At 43.0% G+C, this 19,821-nt stretch overlaps 4 protein-coding genes across 11 annotated transcripts; 2 read left to right on the top strand and 2 right to left on the bottom strand.

The window, feature by feature from the left end:
• Positions 1–214: 214 nt before the first annotated feature.
• On the top strand, positions 215–6,568 carry LOC108028418 (rho-related BTB domain-containing protein 1). Of its 4 annotated transcripts, none has more exons than XM_017100243.3 (13): positions 215–561; positions 2,422–2,653; positions 2,716–2,819; positions 2,880–3,077; positions 3,463–3,999; positions 4,056–4,317; positions 4,398–4,511; positions 4,574–4,660; positions 4,715–4,798; positions 4,860–5,102; positions 5,187–5,457; positions 5,758–5,914; positions 5,972–6,568. In XM_017100243.3, exons 2-12 carry the CDS (start codon positions 2,465–2,467, stop codon positions 5,889–5,891), a joined length of 2,223 nt encoding a protein of 740 aa, XP_016955732.1. In that variant the 5' UTR covers positions 215–561; positions 2,422–2,464; the 3' UTR covers positions 5,892–5,914; positions 5,972–6,568. The 4 variants fall into 4 exon arrangements, with proteins under 4 accessions (XP_016955732.1, XP_016955733.1, XP_016955731.1 ...); XM_017100244.3 differs by having other exon boundaries at positions 216–561; positions 4,059–4,317; XM_017100242.3 differs by having other exon boundaries at positions 216–561; positions 4,059–4,317; positions 5,737–5,914.
• Positions 6,569–6,609: 41 nt separating this feature from the next.
• On the bottom strand, positions 6,610–8,479 carry LOC108028419 (charged multivesicular body protein 7). Its single transcript, XM_017100245.3, has 4 exons — positions 7,922–8,479; positions 7,488–7,707; positions 7,218–7,427; positions 6,610–7,149 (listed from the first exon to the last, which is right to left on the bottom strand). Exons 1-4 carry the CDS (start codon positions 8,390–8,392, stop codon positions 6,698–6,700), a joined length of 1,353 nt encoding a protein of 450 aa, XP_016955734.1. The 5' UTR covers positions 8,393–8,479; the 3' UTR covers positions 6,610–6,697.
• A 403-nt stretch (positions 8,480–8,882) lies between these two features.
• LOC108028506 (pantothenate kinase 3) lies at positions 8,883–16,433 on the top strand. Of its 5 annotated transcripts, none has more exons than XM_017100386.3 (7): positions 8,883–9,299; positions 13,181–13,359; positions 14,493–14,785; positions 14,852–14,977; positions 15,045–15,221; positions 15,283–15,418; positions 15,486–16,433. In XM_017100386.3, the coding sequence occupies exons 1-7, from the start codon at positions 9,254–9,256 to the stop codon at positions 15,780–15,782; spliced, it is 1,254 nt and encodes a 417-aa protein (XP_016955875.1). In that variant the 5' UTR covers positions 8,883–9,253; the 3' UTR covers positions 15,783–16,433. The 5 variants fall into 5 exon arrangements, with proteins under 5 accessions (XP_016955875.1, XP_016955873.1, XP_016955876.1 ...); XM_017100384.3 differs by lacking the exon at positions 8,883–9,299 and adding an exon at positions 10,679–11,251; XM_017100385.3 differs by lacking the exon at positions 8,883–9,299 and adding an exon at positions 11,975–12,343.
• A 3-nt stretch (positions 16,434–16,436) lies between these two features.
• LOC108028507 (F-box/WD repeat-containing protein 4) lies at positions 16,437–18,276 on the bottom strand. Its single transcript, XM_017100389.3, has 3 exons — positions 17,989–18,276; positions 17,355–17,936; positions 16,437–17,170 (listed from the first exon to the last, which is right to left on the bottom strand). Exons 1-3 carry the CDS (start codon positions 18,189–18,191, stop codon positions 16,735–16,737), a joined length of 1,221 nt encoding a protein of 406 aa, XP_016955878.1. The 5' UTR covers positions 18,192–18,276; the 3' UTR covers positions 16,437–16,734.
• Positions 18,277–19,821: the final 1,545 nt, after the last annotated feature.

Raw genomic sequence — 19,821 nt, 5'->3', positions numbered from 1 at the left:
TTTATTTATTAATTATATTTTCGTTTAAGAAAAAAGTGCTAAATGCTTTCAAAAAAATGATTTACGAACTACATACTTCACATGACTCTCTATACCTGTTTGATTTTAAATAACTGAACATCTTTCCCTGCAGCAACCCTAAAAATAAGCGTTATAAAGTACATATTCCGTGAATTCCCGCTCTCCGATCATCTGGCAACGCCGCGCTCGCACCAGCGGCAGTTGTCCAACACTGGCCGACTGCAAAAAGAAGAATTGCGGGCTGTAACTGCATTTTATTTTTTATTTTATTGATAGTGCTGCTGGCAAACAAACGCTCGCTAATCCGCCGCAGTCGTCGGCCAGTTTTGCGGCGATGCCATTTCGTCGCCATCCCGATCCCAGCCGTAAAGTGTGTGCCTGCGGACCGCAAACTGCGTCGCCATCGGTGTGTGGGTGCAGAAATAAATGCAAATTGTTGTAAAATGCCGTGCTGTGGTGTGCGTGTTGATAAGTGCAATACGCAAAAGTAAGAACATTGAGGCAAATCCGTGCAATTCGTGGGATCAGGCGTTTCCAGAGGTGAGTCCGCACCGTCCGGGCAGGTGAATCCGCTCCGCTAGGGCCAGCCGTCAAATTAAGTTCTAATCAAATTGTTTACCCACGAAAGTGGGCTTTGTGCGAAAAAGTGCAAGTGCCGCTGCGTACGGGCCCAATGTGGTCTGAATTCGAATGATTTTTCGTCATACTTCTTTTTGGGGCCAAGTTCGGCCGGACTGGAGAGTGGGAAGCTCGAGATCCCCTCTCAAAGTTCCTGTTCCTGTGCCTGTGCCCCGTGTGCCTGTATGGGTTTGGTAACGGTATTTGTGGCCGTTTTGCAATGGCACGAGAAAATCAATAAGCTGGCAAAATTGAAAAAGGAGACTTCCCAGACATGGCAAAAAATAAGCCAGAGGTGGCCGCTACGACGGCGTGTAAAACACATGCGAGCGTTAATTATGCTAATATGCTTCTCGCGAACCGAAATGCCCAGTGCCTAATTACCTGGCCAGTCTCACACCTCGCACGATGGACTACTTAGATCCTGGCTATAAATAAATGGCTTCGCACGTGCTAAGTGGGGATTATAAATTACAGTTTGCATAGGTATGTTACAGTATATCATTAAAGTTGGGTCTTTCAAAAGTCCATTGTGTACCGTTGGAGTATGGCAACACCACGGGAAGAGTTTGATTTCAATCCTTAATCTTTAAATTTTCTTGATTGTGATTAACAAAATTAGGAGGTATCAGTTTTTAGCCTTAGGAACCTTTATACAAATATTTTAATTTTTAAAAAAATTTTTATTTTAAAATGTATGTTTTTAATTTTTATAAGTATTTAGAAAATACTTCAAATGTTTCGTAAAAAGTAAAAATATGATAATACAAACTTTTTAGTCATCATAATTTTGTGTAAAAAAAGATAAGATGATGCGGGACCTATAAAGGCCATAAACAAAGGAACGGACTGCTACATATATATGTAGTTCTTAGGGTTAATGTCCCTCTTCGGATAAAAGCACTCCTGTAGAAAATAACGACCACACTGGCTGGCCGACCACTCAAAGCGTCTTCAATTGTATTGTTATTGTTTTGGGTTGGGACCGCCTCCGAAAATAGACTGCAGCTCGTCGGGAAGATCGGACAATGGATTCCCAGGCAGCGTGGGCCACGCAGGAAGAAGCGTGCTCATTGCGACTGGAGGATTGATGGCAGATATTTTTAGTGCAGTCCCCCAATTAAGTTCAATTAGAGACCAAAAGAGCTTATCAGCTTCCTCCGTGACAAGTAGAACGGGGGTCAATGAATGCGTTGGATTTTATGGGCTGCGGTAACTGGATTCAATAGATTTCTCGGTACACATACGATACTAAAGTTCCCATAATAATATAAATCTGAGGAGCTGGTGTGAATGAAAGCCGTGGCAATCGGGTTTTATGATAGCCCATTGAAATCACATGGGGAAAATGTGATAAACATAAACAAACCGAAAGTCTAGACTAAATAATAGGAACTTCTATTGTAGTTTTTGAGGCTGTATTGAAATCCATTTACAAAATCATTTCTACCAGAGAGCAGTTAATTAAGTTGATCAATCAAATTCCATAAACTGTTCAATGGGGAATAAAGCACTGAGCAGAATACTTCGAGTTCACATGCCATGTTTAATTAGTTGTTTAGCATGTATCTAATGATAAGAGTTTAGCATCAGCGCTAGACTTTACCAAAACGTAGGAGCATTGCAATGATATTGATTCTACGCAGTTTAAATGTTTAACATAACAATAAACTAAGCCAAGCCAGTTACAAGTTCTTGAACGTTTGGTTTTTATTTTTAAATTGGTTTAGTTTCTATCTAGCTATTTCATTAATTATACCTCTGTACATTTTTCCATTCTAGATTGCATTACCTTGTGGTAGCCTTTAAATTAGCGCCGAATTGCATGCCCAAAATGGACAACGAGCAGCCGCACCAAGAGCTGGTGAAGTGCGTCCTGGTGGGGGACACGGCGGTGGGCAAGACGCGGCTGATCTGCGCAAGAGCCTGCAACAAGCACGTCTCGCTGTCCCAGCTACTTTCAACACATGTGCCGACCGTGTGGGCCATCGATCAGTATCGCATATATAAAGATGTAGGTCTCCATTCAACTTGTTTAAATACAATCAATTCAGTCCTGCCTTGTCAATTTTAAAGGTACTCGAGCGATCGTGGGAGGTGGTGGACGGAGTGAATGTCTCCCTTCGCCTCTGGGACACATTTGGTGACCACGACAAGGATCGACGTTTTGCCTATGGCAGGTTTGTAGCCATTTCAAGGCATACAAAGAACACAACTATAGTGTTCTCCTTGACCCACAGATCCGATGTGGTGCTGCTGTGCTTTTCCATTGCCAGTCCGATTTCCCTGCGCAACTGCAAGATGATGTGGTATCCGGAAATTCGCCGCTTCTGTCCGGATGTGCCCGTGATTCTAGTGGGCTGCAAGAACGACCTGCGCTACATGTACCGCGACGAGAACTATCTCTCGTATTTCGGCGAGAAGGGAACCTTTGTTCGGTATGCCCAGCTAACAGGTTTCAGCCGGTTCTCTATAGTTTCCATTTTCTAATTACAAATCTTGGGGGTCTGTTAATTAATTGAAATATTCTTTGGGTAGCACTTTATTTTTAGCTTCTGAACGAAAGCACTAAAGAGCTGATTCAATGTTATCGAACTGAGTAAAACCGCTTTTACGTGTTTTCTATAATCTAATATCACTTGATTAAAATTAAAGGGTGCACTTGAGTTAAATGAATTAAAAAGTAATTGGGAGTATTTAAAGTAACTTTTTGGAATACTTTTAATGATATACAAATTCATTGTTGTTGTTGTAGACGGCTCATTTAAGGAAAAATATCTTTAATAATTTGATTTACAAATTTAAAAATGCTTTATTTTACAGGGCCGCATTGAAGAGTGACCTGGTGATGCCGGATGAGGCTCGCGCCGTGGCCAAGGAGCTGGGAGTGGCCTACTATGAGACCAGCGTCTTCACCTACTTTGGAGTGAACGAGGTCTTCGAGAATGCCATCCGATCCGCGTTGATTGCGCGCCGACAGCAGCGCTTCTGGATGACAAACCTGAAGAAGGTACAGAAGCCGCTGCTGCAGGCGCCGTTCCGGCCACCGAAGCCGCCACCACCAGAGGTCACCGTCATGGTGGGTCACTATCGGCAGGACATCTATAACATGTTCCTGTCGCAGGCCTACACCGACCTGGTCCTGGTCGGTGCGGGTGGTACCAAGTTCGCCGTGCACAGATTCATGCTGGCCGCCGCGTCCAGCATCTTCCAGCGCCTTTTGAGCACGGAGCTGACCGACATGGGCGGGCGGAGCAGCAGTGAGTCTAGCATGGTCAGCTCCACATTCGGGGAGGCCACCATTGCGGACTTCAATGACGACACTGAATCCTTGATTCGGTACGAATCACGCACACAACGGTGGGTTTGCACTCCAGATTTTGTATGGCTTATCAATAGGGTTGCTTTTTCTTTAGTAGCATGTGGGAACATTTGAAGCGCCGCTCCAGTTATCAGGCGTTACCTCTGATGGAGTCCAAGCGGTCAAACGATTTGTACAGGGAGCTGCATCATCCGGTCCTGCAGAGCATTCGACTGGTGCACGTGGAGAACCAACGGGGTGTGAATGGCCTGCAGACAATCGTCACCCTCAGCAAACTCATCTCTCCACAAGCTTTGCATCAGTGCCTGAGATTTATTTATACTGGTACCATTGACAAGGATTGCAATAATCTGCAGGTAGTATTATGCTTGCCAGTTCTATGAATCTGGAATTTGGTAATATTTAAGTTTAATCTGTTTTTATACTGTGCTGGCAGGAAATTAGAGAAGCTGCCGATCTGCTAGAACTGCCGCAACTGACTCAGCTACTTTCGAGGCCTCAAGCCGTGATGGAAACCTCCAGCGATGAGCCAAATCCGCACATTTGTCTTGTAGGCACTCTGATGTCTTCGGATGTGTTTACCGTTACTATTTACACCCTTTTTTTTTATAGCGCATAAAAGAAAGCATGGAAAGGCATTGTATTGGTGACGGTTGCTTCAGCGATGTCACCTTTGAACTGGACGACGGTTTAATGAAGGTGATAATACTCTTAGTAACCATTGATCAAAAAATATTAAACCAATCTTTGCAGGCACACCGGGCTGTGCTCGTGGGCCGTTGTGATGTCATGCGCGCTATGTTGCTGGGCGACTTCCGTGAGGCGCATTCCAATGTGGTAGGAACAATCATAATATCCTAAAATTTCTTTATATTAATGAGCAATACCTTTGCTTCAGATCGTATTCCCTGGCGTTACAATTTACACATTCCACAAGTTGCTGTGCTACCTGTATACTGACCAGATTCCGCCAATCTCGGCCGTCAAGTGCCTCAATCTACTGGAGCTGGCCAACCGCCTATGCCTGCCGCGGCTGCTCAACCTGGTTGAGTGCCGCGTTATCGAAGATCTCACTCTGATTTCCCAGAACGAAACCAATGAAACGGTGGATCACTGTCTAAAGTTGCTGGAGCCAGTAAAGGTATAACTAATAGATTTCTCATAAAAAAACTAACTAACCAAGAATATAAATATTAATAAACATTGCATTATCCTTCTCCTTCAGCTGCACAACGCACATCAGTTGGCCGAGTGGTGCATGTCGTACCTTTGCGTCAATTACAACCTTATTTGTAAGTTCTCACTCAAGGGCCTGAAGGCGCTGCACCAGGATAATCAGGAGTACTTGCGCGAGCACCGCTGGCCTCCAGTCTGGTATCTGAAGGACTACGACTACTATCAGCGCTGCCTGAACGAGCTGAACAAGGAGCTGAAGCTGAAGAGCTCAAGGCGCGAGTCGCCGAGCGATGACGAGGGCTGTCTGTGCTTCACAGGTGGTAAGTGTTTCCACTTCTACGATACTATGTATTGCTCCACATCCCAGCACACTTGACATCCCAGACCCAATGCTCCAGTTGGAGGATCAGCTCAGGTTTTAGTTTCAGCCTTAATTCTTCTCTAATTGCTAGCGCTAGAGGATATTTATTGTACGTATCACGCGGTTTGTACTCGTAGCCAGGTGTCTCGTTATGGTTTTCCTTTCCTTTTTGATTTCCTTGCTCATTTACAACGACAACTCCATCATCGTAATATTAATGTGCGACATTTGGTCAAAGTATTCTCTTGCTGGCTGTTAGGTAAATCCAAGCGCAGCGGCGATGCGAGTGGGGGCACCGCCGAGAACAGCAATGCCGATAATCAGATCTTCAACAGCGCCGGCAACTCGATCAACCACATTGACCTGGAGGCAGACATGGACCTGAATCTCTGACACCCAGCCCTCGGGCAAGGGAGGTGGGTAATCCTAACTAAAAGTATGGTTTCCATGATGACAGCACTTTTATCTTTCAGATCACTGCGCTTCATTGTGATCCTGCCGGTCCTGATCTGTTTCATCTGTACGATTTTGAGTATTCTGATACTTTTCCAAATCCACACATAACAAACCTCAAGGACATTCGACTTGACGTGGGCGGGGATAGCGGTTGGAAATGGAGTTGGGGGAGTGGCGCGTCTGCTTTTGACATTACGCAATATATAGAGCGCAAATTTGCCTTAGTGATTACTAATACATAAGTCCAACATACATAGCTCGACCCAGAACAAAGGAGCATACTGCGAAGTGCTTTGGATTTCTTATATTTATACGCCTATATATAATTCAAAGCATAAGCGAGTATGCACATGCACCTCGACGATATCGCTGTATTGCCTTACGACACATCGGTGTACACTCATCTGGTTCTGCACGATTCCCAAGGAAATGGGGAGCTAAAAGGACGCAGACAGGTGTACATCCTTATGTTTGTACCTTTACCTAAGACATGTATGTATGTATATTTTTGAATTCCTACTTACGGAAACATTTGTCTAGCCATAGCCCTAAGCAATACTTTATGATAAGGACGCATTTTGTACAGAATGATAGAATAAAGCAATTACGAACAAGTCTTCTTGGCGTATCTTCCTTAAACAATAACTTCTCTTGATAAATATTAAACATATCATTTATTAACTAAATTTAAGTGAAAGAACAGTTCACATGCCATATAAAAAACACAAACATTTTAACGCGTTTTAAAGCTCCTGTATAGGTTTCACAGTTCTGGTGCTCATTTGGGAGACGGTTCCATCCTCAACCTCTAGATCCTGCAGCATGGCAATCATCTCCTCATCGGTGATCACAACCTCTGGCATTACGTTGTTATTAATGACTGGGCTGAAGGCAGCTGGCGAAGATTCGCCGCACAGCTCGCGCAATTCGCGTTCCAACTGATCCTCCTCTTGACTCACTCCCTCCACAACGCTAGTGGACAAGACGTCCTGAACCTCTCGGTGCTGGTCGAGAGTGTCCCGCACATCGGCCAGAACTTCGTCGACGTTGTCGTACTTCAAGCCAGAATCAGAGAGCACCTTCTTCAAGGTATTCGAGCCGATTTTGTAGGCGTCTAGCACAACGCCACTGTTTTGGGCCTCATCCACACTGCTCAAAAGGGATTCAATGTTGTGCAGGGCAAGGCTGCGACGTTCTGAGTAGGCAAAATAAAAGAATATTATTTACAAAACTGAAATATACGAATTCCTACTGAGTACCTACCATGATTCTTCTCCAGGAGATGCCTTTTTCGCAGATAAGTCTTGGCCAATTGCCGCTTGTTTTCCTTTAAGTACTGACGTGCCTTTTCATCGTTTATCTTGATCTCCTCCTCCAGGTCCTCCAACTGCTTGAGCAACTGGGCCTGAGTATTCTGAAGATTATGGACGGCATGGTCTTCTTGGCTTATGTTGAGATCATCGCCGTCTTTTTCTGTATTGTAGATTGTCCATTAATAAGAGATTAGATTGCTAAGTGATGGTCTTAACTTACTTGGTATTTTGATCAAGTGAATTTGGCGTTGGCCCTTTTCCACCTTGAACTCCAGACCGACGATTTGGCGAACATTTAGGGCCAGCAAGCAAACGCAGAAATCTTTGTCTGAGTGGATGCGCACTTGTTGAGCTTTGCAAAGGGATTTGAAGGCATCGAAATGCAGGAGCTTGCCGCTGTTTTCCGATAAGACTTTCTCGGTTATGAGGACGCAAGTGCTCTGTAAAGATATGCAGGGTTCGGATTTCCTATTCTTGAGACTATTTTGGTGTTTGATTGCGCACAATTAGCATATTATAAACGTACGTAAGGGAATATTCATTTATCTTATGGATAATGCAAAGGGTTTTGTTTTTATATAGGATTTGAATTGTTGTTCTCAATAATACACCCTGAAATTCTTAAATAAATTTAAAATGAACATTAAAACGTACGTTTAAGACATCTAGGTGAATCCATTCCAGTAAAGCAGAGGCCTCCAGATCCTCTCCCACCACGCTGTGCTTGAGCTTGGTCCAGCTCCATGAAAGGGGGCGCTTTACGAGGCTGTTGACCAGCCAGCCGCTCCAGGAATTCGCCGGATCCTGCTCGAATTCACTGCGAGATCGGATCTGTTTCGTGTGCTGCAACTCGGTTATCACGGTGTCCAAACAGGCAGGCAGCTGGTCACCCCGCATGAACTGCAGTTGCAGATCCCGCAGCCTGAAGACGGGTCTACCACAGAACTTCAGGTACTTCGCAATCAGGTCCTTCCAGAATTTCATTTTTGCGTCGTAGTCCTCGGCGTCCAGGTCTCGCGATCGGAACATGGCGAACTGCACCTGCATCCTGGCGTTGTCCCTCCAGCTCTCAGGAAAGCTGAACTGGACTGCTTCATTGTCTTTGTCCCCGCTTGCAAGGGTCATCGTTAAATCCTCGATTTTCCCCAAGATATAAAAATTGCGCGTCTTTTGTGTTTGTGTTTTGGCCGTCAGCTGTGGCGCAGTGTTGCAAAATGACGAAATATTTGTACTGCTTGTAAACAACATTTAAAAAAGTCAGTTAAATATTATTTTATTTGGAAATCATAGATAAATATTTTAAGGAATCGTAGAATTTCCTAAAATATCAATAGTAAATAAAAATATGTACTAAAATCAAATTAATTAAATTAAATTAGTAAAATAAATAAACTACCTTAATCGTATTCAATTCAATTAGGAAACAGGAAAATAAATATTTTATAACATTTTTCCTATCCTCTGCTAGTCTTATAAAACTGGATATTTAAAAAAAGAGTATAATTTAAAAGCCTATTTTTGAATAATTTAATTCTTATATCTCGCTTTGCAGCACTGCGAGTCTCGATAATTTGGATATCGATTAACTTTCTCCCCATCCCGAATCAGCTGTTCCAATTCAGGCAACTAGATTGAAAACTTCTGACGAAAATTTTGTTTTGAAGTTTTTGTTGAGTGCGCGTGGAATTCGAGACGGCTTTCCTTGGCATTGGAGAGTAACACCATTCCAGAGGTCCCCGGGAATGCATGGAGCACGGAGCTAACTTGGCCGAGCAAGGATTCCCGCAGCATCGATGAGAGCAGCACGTCCCAGCAGCCCCTGAGTCACGTTCTTAGCTCTTTCGCCACGGACCATCTCTCCCGCTTTCCCCTCCAAGATCTGGAAGCATCTTGATTGCCAGAGCATCTCGACGTGCGTGCGATTCTCCAGATAGTCCATTGTTACACGGTGCACTGACTCCGTCCAATTGAGTCTTGCAAATCATCATGATGGAGGACGAACAGATTAACCTGCGCAATCAGTTGGCGAGGGGTAAGTCGTGGTTTAACTCTGGAAGATTGCATCTGCATCTAGCAAAGTCCGACCAGCGAACTCCTAGGAAGATCTCGGGTTAGATACAAAATAAGATAAGATAAAATGTCATATAGCTAATATGATAGTATAGTATAATAGCAGTATCTTTAATTAACTTTTATAATTTTGCTATACAGATATTAATTCTTAGTTTTTGCATACAAACAATTATCATAAATATTACGCATCTTTCTTAGAAAAAACTATTTGGTTTAAAGTAAACTGACTGAAAGTTCCCAAGATAGACATTGTTTAGAAAGTAATCCCATAATGCTGGAGCCTCAAAAACCCAACTTTAAAGTTTGAGTGATGTTTATTTCGCGGGATCTAGTAAGCTCTTTTAAAAAGGTCTCTAAATTGTAAACTAAAAAGACGTTTTGAAGAACTTTACTATACTACAAATATTTTAATAATTAATTTTACTCTTGATTATATAGAACTTTTTTTTGTATATCCCCACTATTATAATTTTGATCAGAGCTGTAGCTCTTGCACATTGTTTACTTCTTTAGTTCACTCTGTAATAAGAACGGAATTTTTTAATAGCCTGAATATCGCCTGTTCAGCGAATATGTGATTATATGTTCTGGTCTGCCACAGATATGGCTTACTTCATTATGATAGTGATCTATTTACACGTAGTCGTTGTAATACTTATATCGCTTGGTCGGATTTTATGCTCTGTACTAGGTACACAATCAGATATACGATAAGATTAGCTTGTAAATCACAATTAACAGGTACAGCCAATTAAGTTATAATCGAAATCAGTGTCTGCGAATGGAGAGCGGCTAGTAGTTTTCCCCCAAACAAGTGTACGAGTGATTGGGGCATGTCTTACCATCTCAGCTCTCCGGGCCCGAAGCTTTTTTGGTTTTGGGAGGTTGCTCCGTTTGGAATTTGAACCAACCATTGGGTACGTTATCAGGGCTCTTATCACGCCCTCTGCGCCTGCAGAGAGAGTGAAGTGCCGCAAGTGCGTCCATGGATGGCCAGATGATTGACTATGCATTGGCTGGGAATTTTACCAAGTTACCTAGGGGCGGACGCCGCGGTAAATGCAAACGCGGACGGACGTAATGCCGATCCACAGACGTCGTAGGGTTCACACTGGGTCGTCGTCGCTGCTCTGGGCTGGCTGGGTTTTAAATGTGTTTTCGTAATGATTAAGTTTGGGTTCGGCTCGCCGATGTCGGCTCATTAATACAGCCAAAGCATATGTACACATGGCGTTCAGCTCGTCTGGAGCTTATACATATGCGAAAGCCGCAGCGCAGCCGCTGCCATCGCCGCTTCGGGCAGTAAAATTTCATTCAAACGCGTTTCACGTCTGTTTTCGAACGGTCAACAACGGATGGGATCGGATCGCGCGATCGCCAGTTGTCGCCACAGCCACTCACTCACTCGCAGCGGTTTAGAAACCCATGAATTGAGCAAACAAACATCTTCCGCGACTGGCCAATGGTCCAATCCAGCAATCCACACTCCCCGCCTGTGATAAGTGCCCGTCTCTGAACTTGTAATTTACGCTGTGGTGTCAGCAAAAAGCTGGAAATAATATATAAATAACTAGGCAAACAAAATGAAAGTACCCACGCGCAGCGCGAGATATTCATTCAATTTGAAAATATTCAAATTGCATAACGATAAGAAATCGGCCAGCCCCAGTCCGCCGACCTCACCTGTGATCTCAGCAAAACGAAACTCATGGCGCGCTTCGTGGCGCTCGGCCCTGGGCGCCAAGAGCAAGTCCCTGGGCACGCCCTCGGACGACAGAGAGCCGCTCGATCTGGAGGAGGCGGAACCTGCGTTTTTCGAGCGAACCAGGTGCCACAGCTCCTGCTCCACCTCCTCCTGCGCCGACGAAATGTTTCCCGCCATTCAGATTCCCCAGGGTGATGAGCTCATGTGTAAGTTGGTCCTTGAAGAAGCCAGTACGTCAGTATCATCATTTTCCATTGAAAGTCACACACATAATTTCTTGAAAGCTTATTTACTCTCCCAAAGACTCAAACGAGTCGATATGAAGACATATTTTCAAATAAATAAATGCTTTAATTTGATTATCGTTTGGGATATTTTATAAAGCGAAGAAATGTTGTACTTGGCATATCTCTGGCATTATCGTCCATTGAACCCGCAGATATTTTTAAAGTATGTGTCTTCACGCTCTAAATATAGTACAAATAAACAAAAACTTACTTAGACCATCATCTCTAGATGAAAATCGCCGGTCTCTTGACTTCATCTAGTTTAAAATTAAGATTGCTTAAAGCTCTGGAGTGGGTACAGAAATAGAGAACACGTCATTGGACTGATTAGATAAACGCAGCGGGGGACCTCGGGGAATTGCTAATCGACAGTTAAAACTGTGGTGGCCGCTAAATGGTCAATTCCCTGGTCAAATCGGGCAATACCAGACCACGATAAGCTGCGTGCTCTGCGCCTGGGGGCAGATAAGAAAGGTGTGTTTACCCGCTCGCCGAGCACATGCGTTCATTTCGATTCCAAACGACTCCCCATTTCGCCAGTGTTCAGCTGTTTACGGCTAATATATTATCCGGCAGCCAGTCATTCAGTCAGTTGGAGCCATCGACGTGTCGCACTTGGCTGTGGTTGTGCCCGTGCCTGTGCCTGTGGCGACCGAGTGAAATGTTTCCGGTTTAAGCAATCTACATAGCATACAGGCGAACTGTGCTCGTAATGAACCCAGAGTTATAGAGACTCGCTCGCACCTCCACATCCACATCCACAGCGAAACCAAAACCGAATCGCAACGAAACGAAAGCTCCGCGGCTGGAATATACACCTCAAATACGCATTGCCCGGGTCCCTGGGCTGGGCGAAGTGGAATAAAAATAAAGCGCGTTCAACAGTGATTACACGACTGTGTTATGTGCAGCGGATTCTACACTCGGACGGAATAAACCACAGCTCCAAGGGTTACATCATGCCGGAGGCCCTGCACTTCACGTCGATCTTTGATCTCATCATCAAGAGCGGTTCGTGCACTTTCAAAGTCCAATTTCGTTCGGAGGACCGCCCAGGGTAGCCTTCACCTAAAGATCTTTTAAACAGGAAGTCAACGGGTCTATAAATAATGATGGATTGGCTTCCCATTCATTATAAAGCAGTCTAGTTCTAAGATGGTTTAGATACATAGGAAATATAATTCCAAAACAATTGTAAAAAGTAGACAACATCATGCAGTTTCGTATTTATCAATCCATGTGATAGTTAGGAACCCATTATAAAATACACTATTAACATTATCTTTTATCGAATATCCACTGTATATGATAAACTGATAATGTGAAGTACACGCGATACAACAACCTCTAGCATACCTGTGTTGTGACATAGTTTGGCGCCGATTCGATCTTGACACCATGAACATGAACCGCTTTCAAGCATTTAGCAGCTCGGGGTTTGATTTCTTTTTGCTCTTGTAATGTTTTGAAACTTGTTGCTTAGCCAGTGAATCTGTGTCACTAACTTCCCGAACATGTTTGTCGTAGTTGGTATGGGACAGGTTTGATATTACAATTCAATACCATAATTATTGCCAGCCCTGGTTGTTAACCTCCAGGAACTAGTCCAAATTTGACATTTGCTCGTAACAAAAACACTCAACATTTTTGCAATGCATCTGTGAAAAGCCTGGGAGTCTACAGAGCCGCCCAAAAATGTGCCATCCAAGACCACCTCTCGGTTTTTGCTGTTACTACTTTTTGGGCGCAGGTGGGTCTTGTTTATAATGCCTTCCATTAAGGGAGTTGGGGACCTCTTTTAAATTAAAATGAACACAGAACTAATGTTGTCTTTTTCATCCTTTTCAGCGATGCCTTGGTTCGGCATGGACATCGGCGGAACCCTCACGAAGTTGGTCTACTTCGAGCCCAAGGACATAACGCCGGATGAGCAGGATCGCGAGGCTGGTATCTTGCGAAACATCCGGCGCTACCTGACCAAAAACTCGGCATACGGCAAAACCGGACATCGAGACACGCACCTACAGGTGAGATGGTCCAACTAAGAGACGAATATTCGCCGCTGTGGAATGTGGATGTGCGGTTTTGTAACAAAACGCTGTGACGCGGGCCATTAGCATTCGGTATTATCATGTGAAATATTATCAATCCCAGCGGCCCGAGCCCCGAGTCGCGATATTTGCGCGTCCAGTCAACAAGTCATCTTTGGCGGGTCGGAACGGGTCGTCTGGTGATTGAATGCGGTTACGGGTGCCAGGGCTTTCGAGTGTGAGTGCCTCTGCGGTGACCTTCACTCTGGCGCGCACACGCCTACACAGAAAACAAAAGTGTAAACTAGTTGTTGATTTATTAACACAACTATTCTTGGGCCTACCCAAAGGGAGAGAGATTTTGATTATACAAACTGTTGTCAATTGTAAAACGTATATTCATTTCTGTAGATAGTCTGTTTTTGTTTTACGTGTACCACACGCTAATCTCGCACAAATAAGATTCCTTTGTTTACCTTTAAAGCCAAGTGATTCACTATTGAGTTAATGCTTTGGCTTTGTTTTGATTTTAATAAACGTTTGAAAAGCAGTTAACGCATTCATCAAAGCGGATATTGAAAAATAGGTCATTCGGCGGCTTTGAAATACTTTATTATACGAGATTTGCAAAGGAAGTTGGATTTCTACATGCTCTTAATTAAATGTTCTATTAAAACGTCAAGGTAAATGCCCTGCGCCGAAAATAGTTAATTATGCAACGACTTTTTCAAACACCTATCCCAAATCCCAAAGGCTCCCGTTGCTAGGTAGTTCATTTTGTTAATTTTGTACAAATTGCCCTTTACTTGGACTTTGGATACTTAAAATTATAATGGCGAACTTATACATATAGGGTTTATACCCTAGAAACAGTTTGGAAAGCTTGTGCGATGTGAACGTTGACTTTTGTACTGTCCATTTTTATTTCGTAATGGGTTCTGAAGTCTAATTTTCATATTTACGGAGCTCATTTGCTTTCTCCGTCTGCGAAATTATATAATGATATAAGATCATTAAAAATACTTTTTCAAAGCCTCAAGAAAGATTAGTTTATAAATATATTATGAATGGTGCATTTCTTCTTTGTACGCTTTTACTAAATGATTTTCTTCGCATTCATTTCCTTTTAGATGGACAATGTCGAGATACGTAAGAGACGTGGCTCCTTGCATTTCATCCGCTTCCAGACCACCGACATGGGCAACTTCCTGTCGCTGGCCAAGCAGAAGGGCATGGCCGAGCTGGTGACCACGGTGTGCGCCACCGGCGGCGGAGCCTTCAAGTTCGAGCAGGACTTCCGTGATCAAGTCAACATGAAGCTGGCCAAATTCGACGAGCTGGACACGCTCATCAAGGGCATCCTCTTCGCCGACCTGCACAATCGCACCGAGTGCTACTACTACGAAAACGCACGTGACATTCTGTAAGTGGAGTAAGTGCCTGGCTACGAGGAGTTTCTAACGATTTTAATTTACCCAACGTTTTGCAGAAAGAGCGAGAAGCGACAGTTCAACTTTTCGCAGCCGTTCCCGTTCATCCTGGTGAACGTTGGATCCGGAGTCTCCATCCTGGCGGTCTACGGTCCGGACAACTACAAGCGCATTTCGGGCACAAGGTGAGTCAGCTTGGGTTCCATTATTAATTACATATTTTTGATCATTACTTGTATCTCTCTTTTCCAGCTTGGGCGGCGGTACATTCCTGGGTCTGTGTTGCCTGCTCACCGGCTGCACATCCTTCGAAGAGGCTATCCAACTGGCCACCAAGGGCGACAATAGGAAGGTGGACAAACTAGTTAAGGATATTTATGGCGGCGACTACAACCGCTTTGGTCTGCCCGGCGATTTGGTGGCGTCCAGGTAGATTATCCCGGAGGTGAAAGCCCAGGCAATCAGTTACGATTATGCTTCCCATTTCTAGCTTTGGCCAGATGCACCTTAATGACAAACGTGTTTCAGTATCACGTGAGGACTTGGCCAACGCCACACTGGTCACAATAACGAACAATATTGGTTCCATAGCCAGGATGTGTGCGCTGAATGAGAAGATCGACAGGGTGAGATTAAAAATAAAATTTAACTAAAAACAACTAAGCATTAACCTCATATGGTTATCCTTTTCAGGTGGTCTTTGTGGGCAACTTTCTGCGAGTGAACCCCATTTCCATGAAACTGCTGGCCTACGCCATGGAGTTCTGGTCCAATGGCACAATGAAGGGTCTCTTCCTGGAGCACGAGGGATACTTTGGTGCGCTGGGTTGTCTGCTGCAGTTCAATGGCGAGCTGGCAGCCGCCCTCAACGAAGAAGGGGAACATCCCATCCACACAGCATCGGAAGCCGGCGAGGGCGCAACGACGCTTTCCTCGTCGGATGAGCCTCCAGAGAAGGCGGCGCCCACAAGCAAACACTCCACTAGATAGTCGCTGTAACCACAAAACCACATGTTCCTCCCAAGGGCACCCGATGTGGGCCATCCGATTGTAGTGCATTGTACAGTAGACCTAAGATCTATAAGGCAATGGCAATGACTTTGATCCTTCGCAGTTTATCTCGGTATTTATCGTAATTTTCTCTCTCGGCTTAAGTTGTAACTCGAGGACGCACAAAATGTAAATGCATGAAATTACTGAATGGATAAAGTGCCTGCTAGCAAGCAACGAATTTTGGCCCAACCAATTGCCGAACCACAATTTATGTCTTAATTTTACTCCGCGTAACATTGTATCCAAATGTTACTCCCATGCAATCCTCGACAATTTCGGTAGCTTCTAGTTTCTTTTCTACAGTGATAGATGTTAGCTCTCGGAAAAGTATTACAAATACTTGACAACGGAACCGCAATTTAAAGTCTCGCGCGCAACAAGTAGTTCAAGAGCATGTATTGCATATTGCACATAATGATATGCCCATGTCCTGCGACAATGTTCATGTCTACTTATAAGTTCTTACCCTAACGTTTGTGTACATGACTTAAGTGGATGTTTTAAAGTTTCTTTTTAGAATATAAGTTTGTGGTCATGTTATGATAGGATTCAATTTTTCGGCAGGTCAATAAAACTTGTTTAAACGAACCGTTGGTTTTTTGGAGTCTTAGACACCATTCGAAATTTAATTTAGGGGTGACTAGAGCTTTACTTAAATACAACAACTAGCTTTTCTGTTTCCTAATATAACCTAATGTTGTAAAAAGTCTCTTAGACTACAATGATTGCTTAAAGTACTTTTTTCAATAACTTATTAATTCTTAAAATAATAATTTTTATTTTTCAATTAAACATGTTATATTGGTCCAAGACAATAATGACCATTGAACATATATTGGTGATCTACATTTTACAAGTATATTTGGTAATCAGATGAATATAATTACGTTCATATAAATCCTTTAATATTGCTGTAGTCCCTCCGGATTCCACAGCTTGCCTTAAAGTCAAACACTCGAAGGTTATGATCGGTGGCTACAAACATATATTGGCTATCACATGCAAGGCTGTACACGGGTGAAAATCCTTTGTGCTCTCGCGTCCTGCCGGGAAAATATAATTGTACATATTGTGGCATTCTTATGTCGTACAGATTGACCCGCGAATGTCTGTTGGTGCCGACTAGCGCCGCATACAGTCCGTCGTACTCCAGGGAGTAAAAGGAAGAGTCGAACGGATCCTCCCAAATTGCCACATCTCGATCGACTCGTCGATCAAACATCCGAAACGTCGCATCAAAGTTGGCCGTGAAAATAACTTGGTCATCTTTTAGTTTTAGGTCGTAAATAGACATTGTGTTTGAGTTGAAAACTACTTCCTCGCCACTGTTAAAAAGGAAATTGTTAAAAATTATTTTTGAAACCATAGGATTCTTTTCGCAGACCAAAATAATCTTGCTTCTATTATGATTAATAATTATTACAGTCTAGAGCTTCTAATTTAAAGGAAAATACGAAAAACACATATCACCTAAACTTTCAACTTATTTTGACAAAGATTAAATATTACCTCTCCACGTGAACAGCCCTCAGAGCCCGGCGGTCACCCTTGTCCGAGTAGAGACCCCCATAAAGCCACTGGCCATCTGAACTGAGTTTCAGGGATCTGAAGGCGCGCGACAGATTCATTGCCATGTCGAAGTGTGTCATTCCGAACTCCTGACTTCGTTGCCACAATTTGCAGCATGTGTCGGTGCTGGTGGCGAACAGATCTTTGACAAAGTCCACGCAATAGAGGTACTCGTTGACGGGGTGCATCCTTTGTTCCGTGATGCCATCAGCATCCAAGTGAAAGCACGACCCGCACACCCGACCTGCGAATATGGTGTCCTGCTTTTTGACGAAATCCGAGATGTCGGTGTGAGTAGATGTACTGATCTCCTCCTCGTAGCGCCGCTGCAGTGCATCGTAGCTGGAGCGGCGGTACTTTCGCAGGTAGCCGGCATGGGTAATGTACAGGTACTGTGCCTCCAGACACAGTTTGGTGGGGAACATCTGGAAGTGGTGGAAGTAGGGGCGTTCGGAGTAGGTTCCACTAACCCAGTTCCGGGACACTTCAATCCGTTCATAGTTCTTCTGTCGCTTTCGGTTTCTACGGTTATTATGTTAGCTTGTGTTATATATTGACTTAATCACCTACATACCTCTGCTCGATTCTGGGATTATTCCGGTGTCCACAAAGTAGCAGGTCGTATGAAAGTTGGTAGAAACAGTAGGTGTCTATTATGTCCTCCAGATACGGATCCACCTTGCACAGGCACAGAAGGTCCGCCTCCGAGCAGTAATCAAAGATGCACAGCAGACAGTCGACGGGTAAATTGTTTAAACCCACATGGGATCCATGCATCTTTGGATCATTTTCTTATAACTTTATAATTTTAGGTTGGCCGTCGATTAATTTCAAAGCGCGATAATTATACTATCGATTATTCTACTAATGCTTCTTTGCAACACTACACAATTTCCGTTAAATTTGATAGCTGTTCACTTCATAAGGAGTACTTGATTTTTTACGAATTTGTTTTACAAACTTTATGGGCAAGATCAAAAAAAGCGTTATTTTATACGTTAAAAATTAAAACTCAGAAATCACACAATCTCTTTTTTAAGATCTCGGATTTAAAATCTAGTGTTTTTCCATCAAGGAAATTGACTTTTTCCATTCGCAAGAAAACTCAATGATTTAGACTTTTACTCGAAATTCATTGTGAGAACTGAGTACACGTCATTATTGCTCAAAGTAACGCAATTTGATCTTAAATTGTGAAATGAAAACTAACAGATGTGTGTACATTTTATAATTTCATCTTTGTTTGAAAAACTTTAAAACCACTCCATAAAAGTTTACTTCTTAATAACTGCAAGTTGAATATCACAATGATGTAAGGGCCTAGATATCGTTATCTCTGAATGTGACATAGTATTTGCTTGGAGAAAATTAAAAACACTTTTTGTTTTCCTTTATTTGCGGTTATATGAATTCTTAAATGCTTTTTAAAGATAAAGGTAAAAGCACACTTAGCAGACTTAGTGATGAAAACAAAAATAGACTGTCGTCATCCCGAGATAAAGATTTAAATTAATCATTACATTCGGTTTTCCGACTTAAAAATGTAAATTTATCATTACCATTCGCTTCACCAACCCAAAAAGTAAATTAATCGTTACCGCCCTTTTCTGAGCCATAAAGCTCTTCAAAAGTTTCTATCTGAACTTTGGGTTCTCAATGGTAACCAATTTCCCCCGGTTGTGCAAAGGCAATACAAGAAAATACAATTCATGGAAATTGGTTAATGTATGTAGGTATTTATTCATTTTGATTGTGGTGGAGGTTAAGCCCATCAAGGCTAGACTTCAGGGAACCACTACGATAAATGACACTACGAAAAATTAGTTGGCATCTTAACAAAAAGATACAGAAGTATCTGTGTGGCGCAGAAGGTTGATTTTGGGAAGATTCGCAACGATTGATGTAAGCCGACTGAAATGCAGCAAAATAAATAGACAGGAACTGCACATTTTGGGGACAGAAGTCTAAAATACACAATTTTACGCACATATGTGCCATGCGTGCGAGCACGTACTCATACAATTGCAACAATTTAAAGTTATTTAGAACACTGTTTCCGCAATTAGGCACGAAACTGCCGAGATTTTTGCGCTAAATACCTTAACTGAGCATTTGATTGACTTGAAATAGCGCACAGACTGTCCGATCTGTCGAGAAAGCATCTCCTATCTCGCTGGCAGTTTATAAGCGGCTTTATAGACATTGCAAAATGGAGCATAAAGTTTTACAACATTGAAAGTGATTCAAGAAATCCGAATAAATGGCTAATTCAACTCATACTCAAATAGGTATACCTTAGACTATCATATAATTGTAGACAGTATTCACTTTATGCAAGGTAAGAAAAATAGATTGTCAATCAAACAAAGAAGTGTACGGAGAATCTTTAGAATAGCACAAAGTCATA

The sequence above is a fragment of the Drosophila biarmipes genome, chromosome 3L (genome assembly GCF_025231255.1).
Source record: "Drosophila biarmipes strain raj3 chromosome 3L, RU_DBia_V1.1, whole genome shotgun sequence".
NCBI classification, from domain to species: Eukaryota; Metazoa; Arthropoda; class Insecta; order Diptera; family Drosophilidae; genus Drosophila; species Drosophila biarmipes.
The sequence above is the reverse complement of the archived record's forward strand: the minus strand, read 5'-3'. Positions and strand labels throughout refer to the sequence as shown.

Bases quoted from the DNA above. Each gene is read 5' to 3' on its own strand.
- LOC108028418 (XM_017100241.3), top strand. From the start codon at position 2,465: ATGCCCAAAATGGACAACGAGCAGCCGCACCAAGAGCTGGTGAAGTGC. The intron at 2,654-2,715 runs GTAGGTCTCCAT...TCAATTTTAAAG, and splicing joins AGTATCGCATATATAAAGAT to GTACTCGAGCGATCGTGGGA. The intron at 4,318-4,397 runs GTAGTATTATGC...CTGTGCTGGCAG, and splicing joins AGGATTGCAATAATCTGCAG to GAAATTAGAGAAGCTGCCGA.
- LOC108028419 (XM_017100245.3), bottom strand. From the start codon at position 8,392: ATGACCCTTGCAAGCGGGGACAAAGACAATGAAGCAGTCCAGTTCAGC. The intron at 7,428-7,487 runs GTAAGTTAAGAC...TCTACAATACAG, and splicing joins TCACTTGATCAAAATACCAA to AAAAAGACGGCGATGATCTC. The intron at 7,150-7,217 runs GTAGGTACTCAG...TTGCCTACTCAG, and splicing joins TCTCCTGGAGAAGAATCATG to AACGTCGCAGCCTTGCCCTG.
- LOC108028506 (XM_017100384.3), top strand. From the start codon at position 10,924: ATGAAAGTACCCACGCGCAGCGCGAGATATTCATTCAATTTGAAAATA. The intron at 14,978-15,044 runs GTGAGTCAGCTT...TCTCTTTTCCAG, and splicing joins AAGCGCATTTCGGGCACAAG to CTTGGGCGGCGGTACATTCC. The intron at 15,419-15,485 runs GTGAGATTAAAA...TATCCTTTTCAG, and splicing joins TGAATGAGAAGATCGACAGG to GTGGTCTTTGTGGGCAACTT.
- LOC108028507 (XM_017100389.3), bottom strand. From the start codon at position 18,191: ATGCATGGATCCCATGTGGGTTTAAACAATTTACCCGTCGACTGTCTG. The intron at 17,937-17,988 runs GTATGTAGGTGA...TAATAACCGTAG, and splicing joins AATCCCAGAATCGAGCAGAG to AAACCGAAAGCGACAGAAGA. The intron at 17,171-17,354 runs GTAATATTTAAT...CCTTTTTAACAG, and splicing joins AGGGCTGTTCACGTGGAGAG to TGGCGAGGAAGTAGTTTTCA.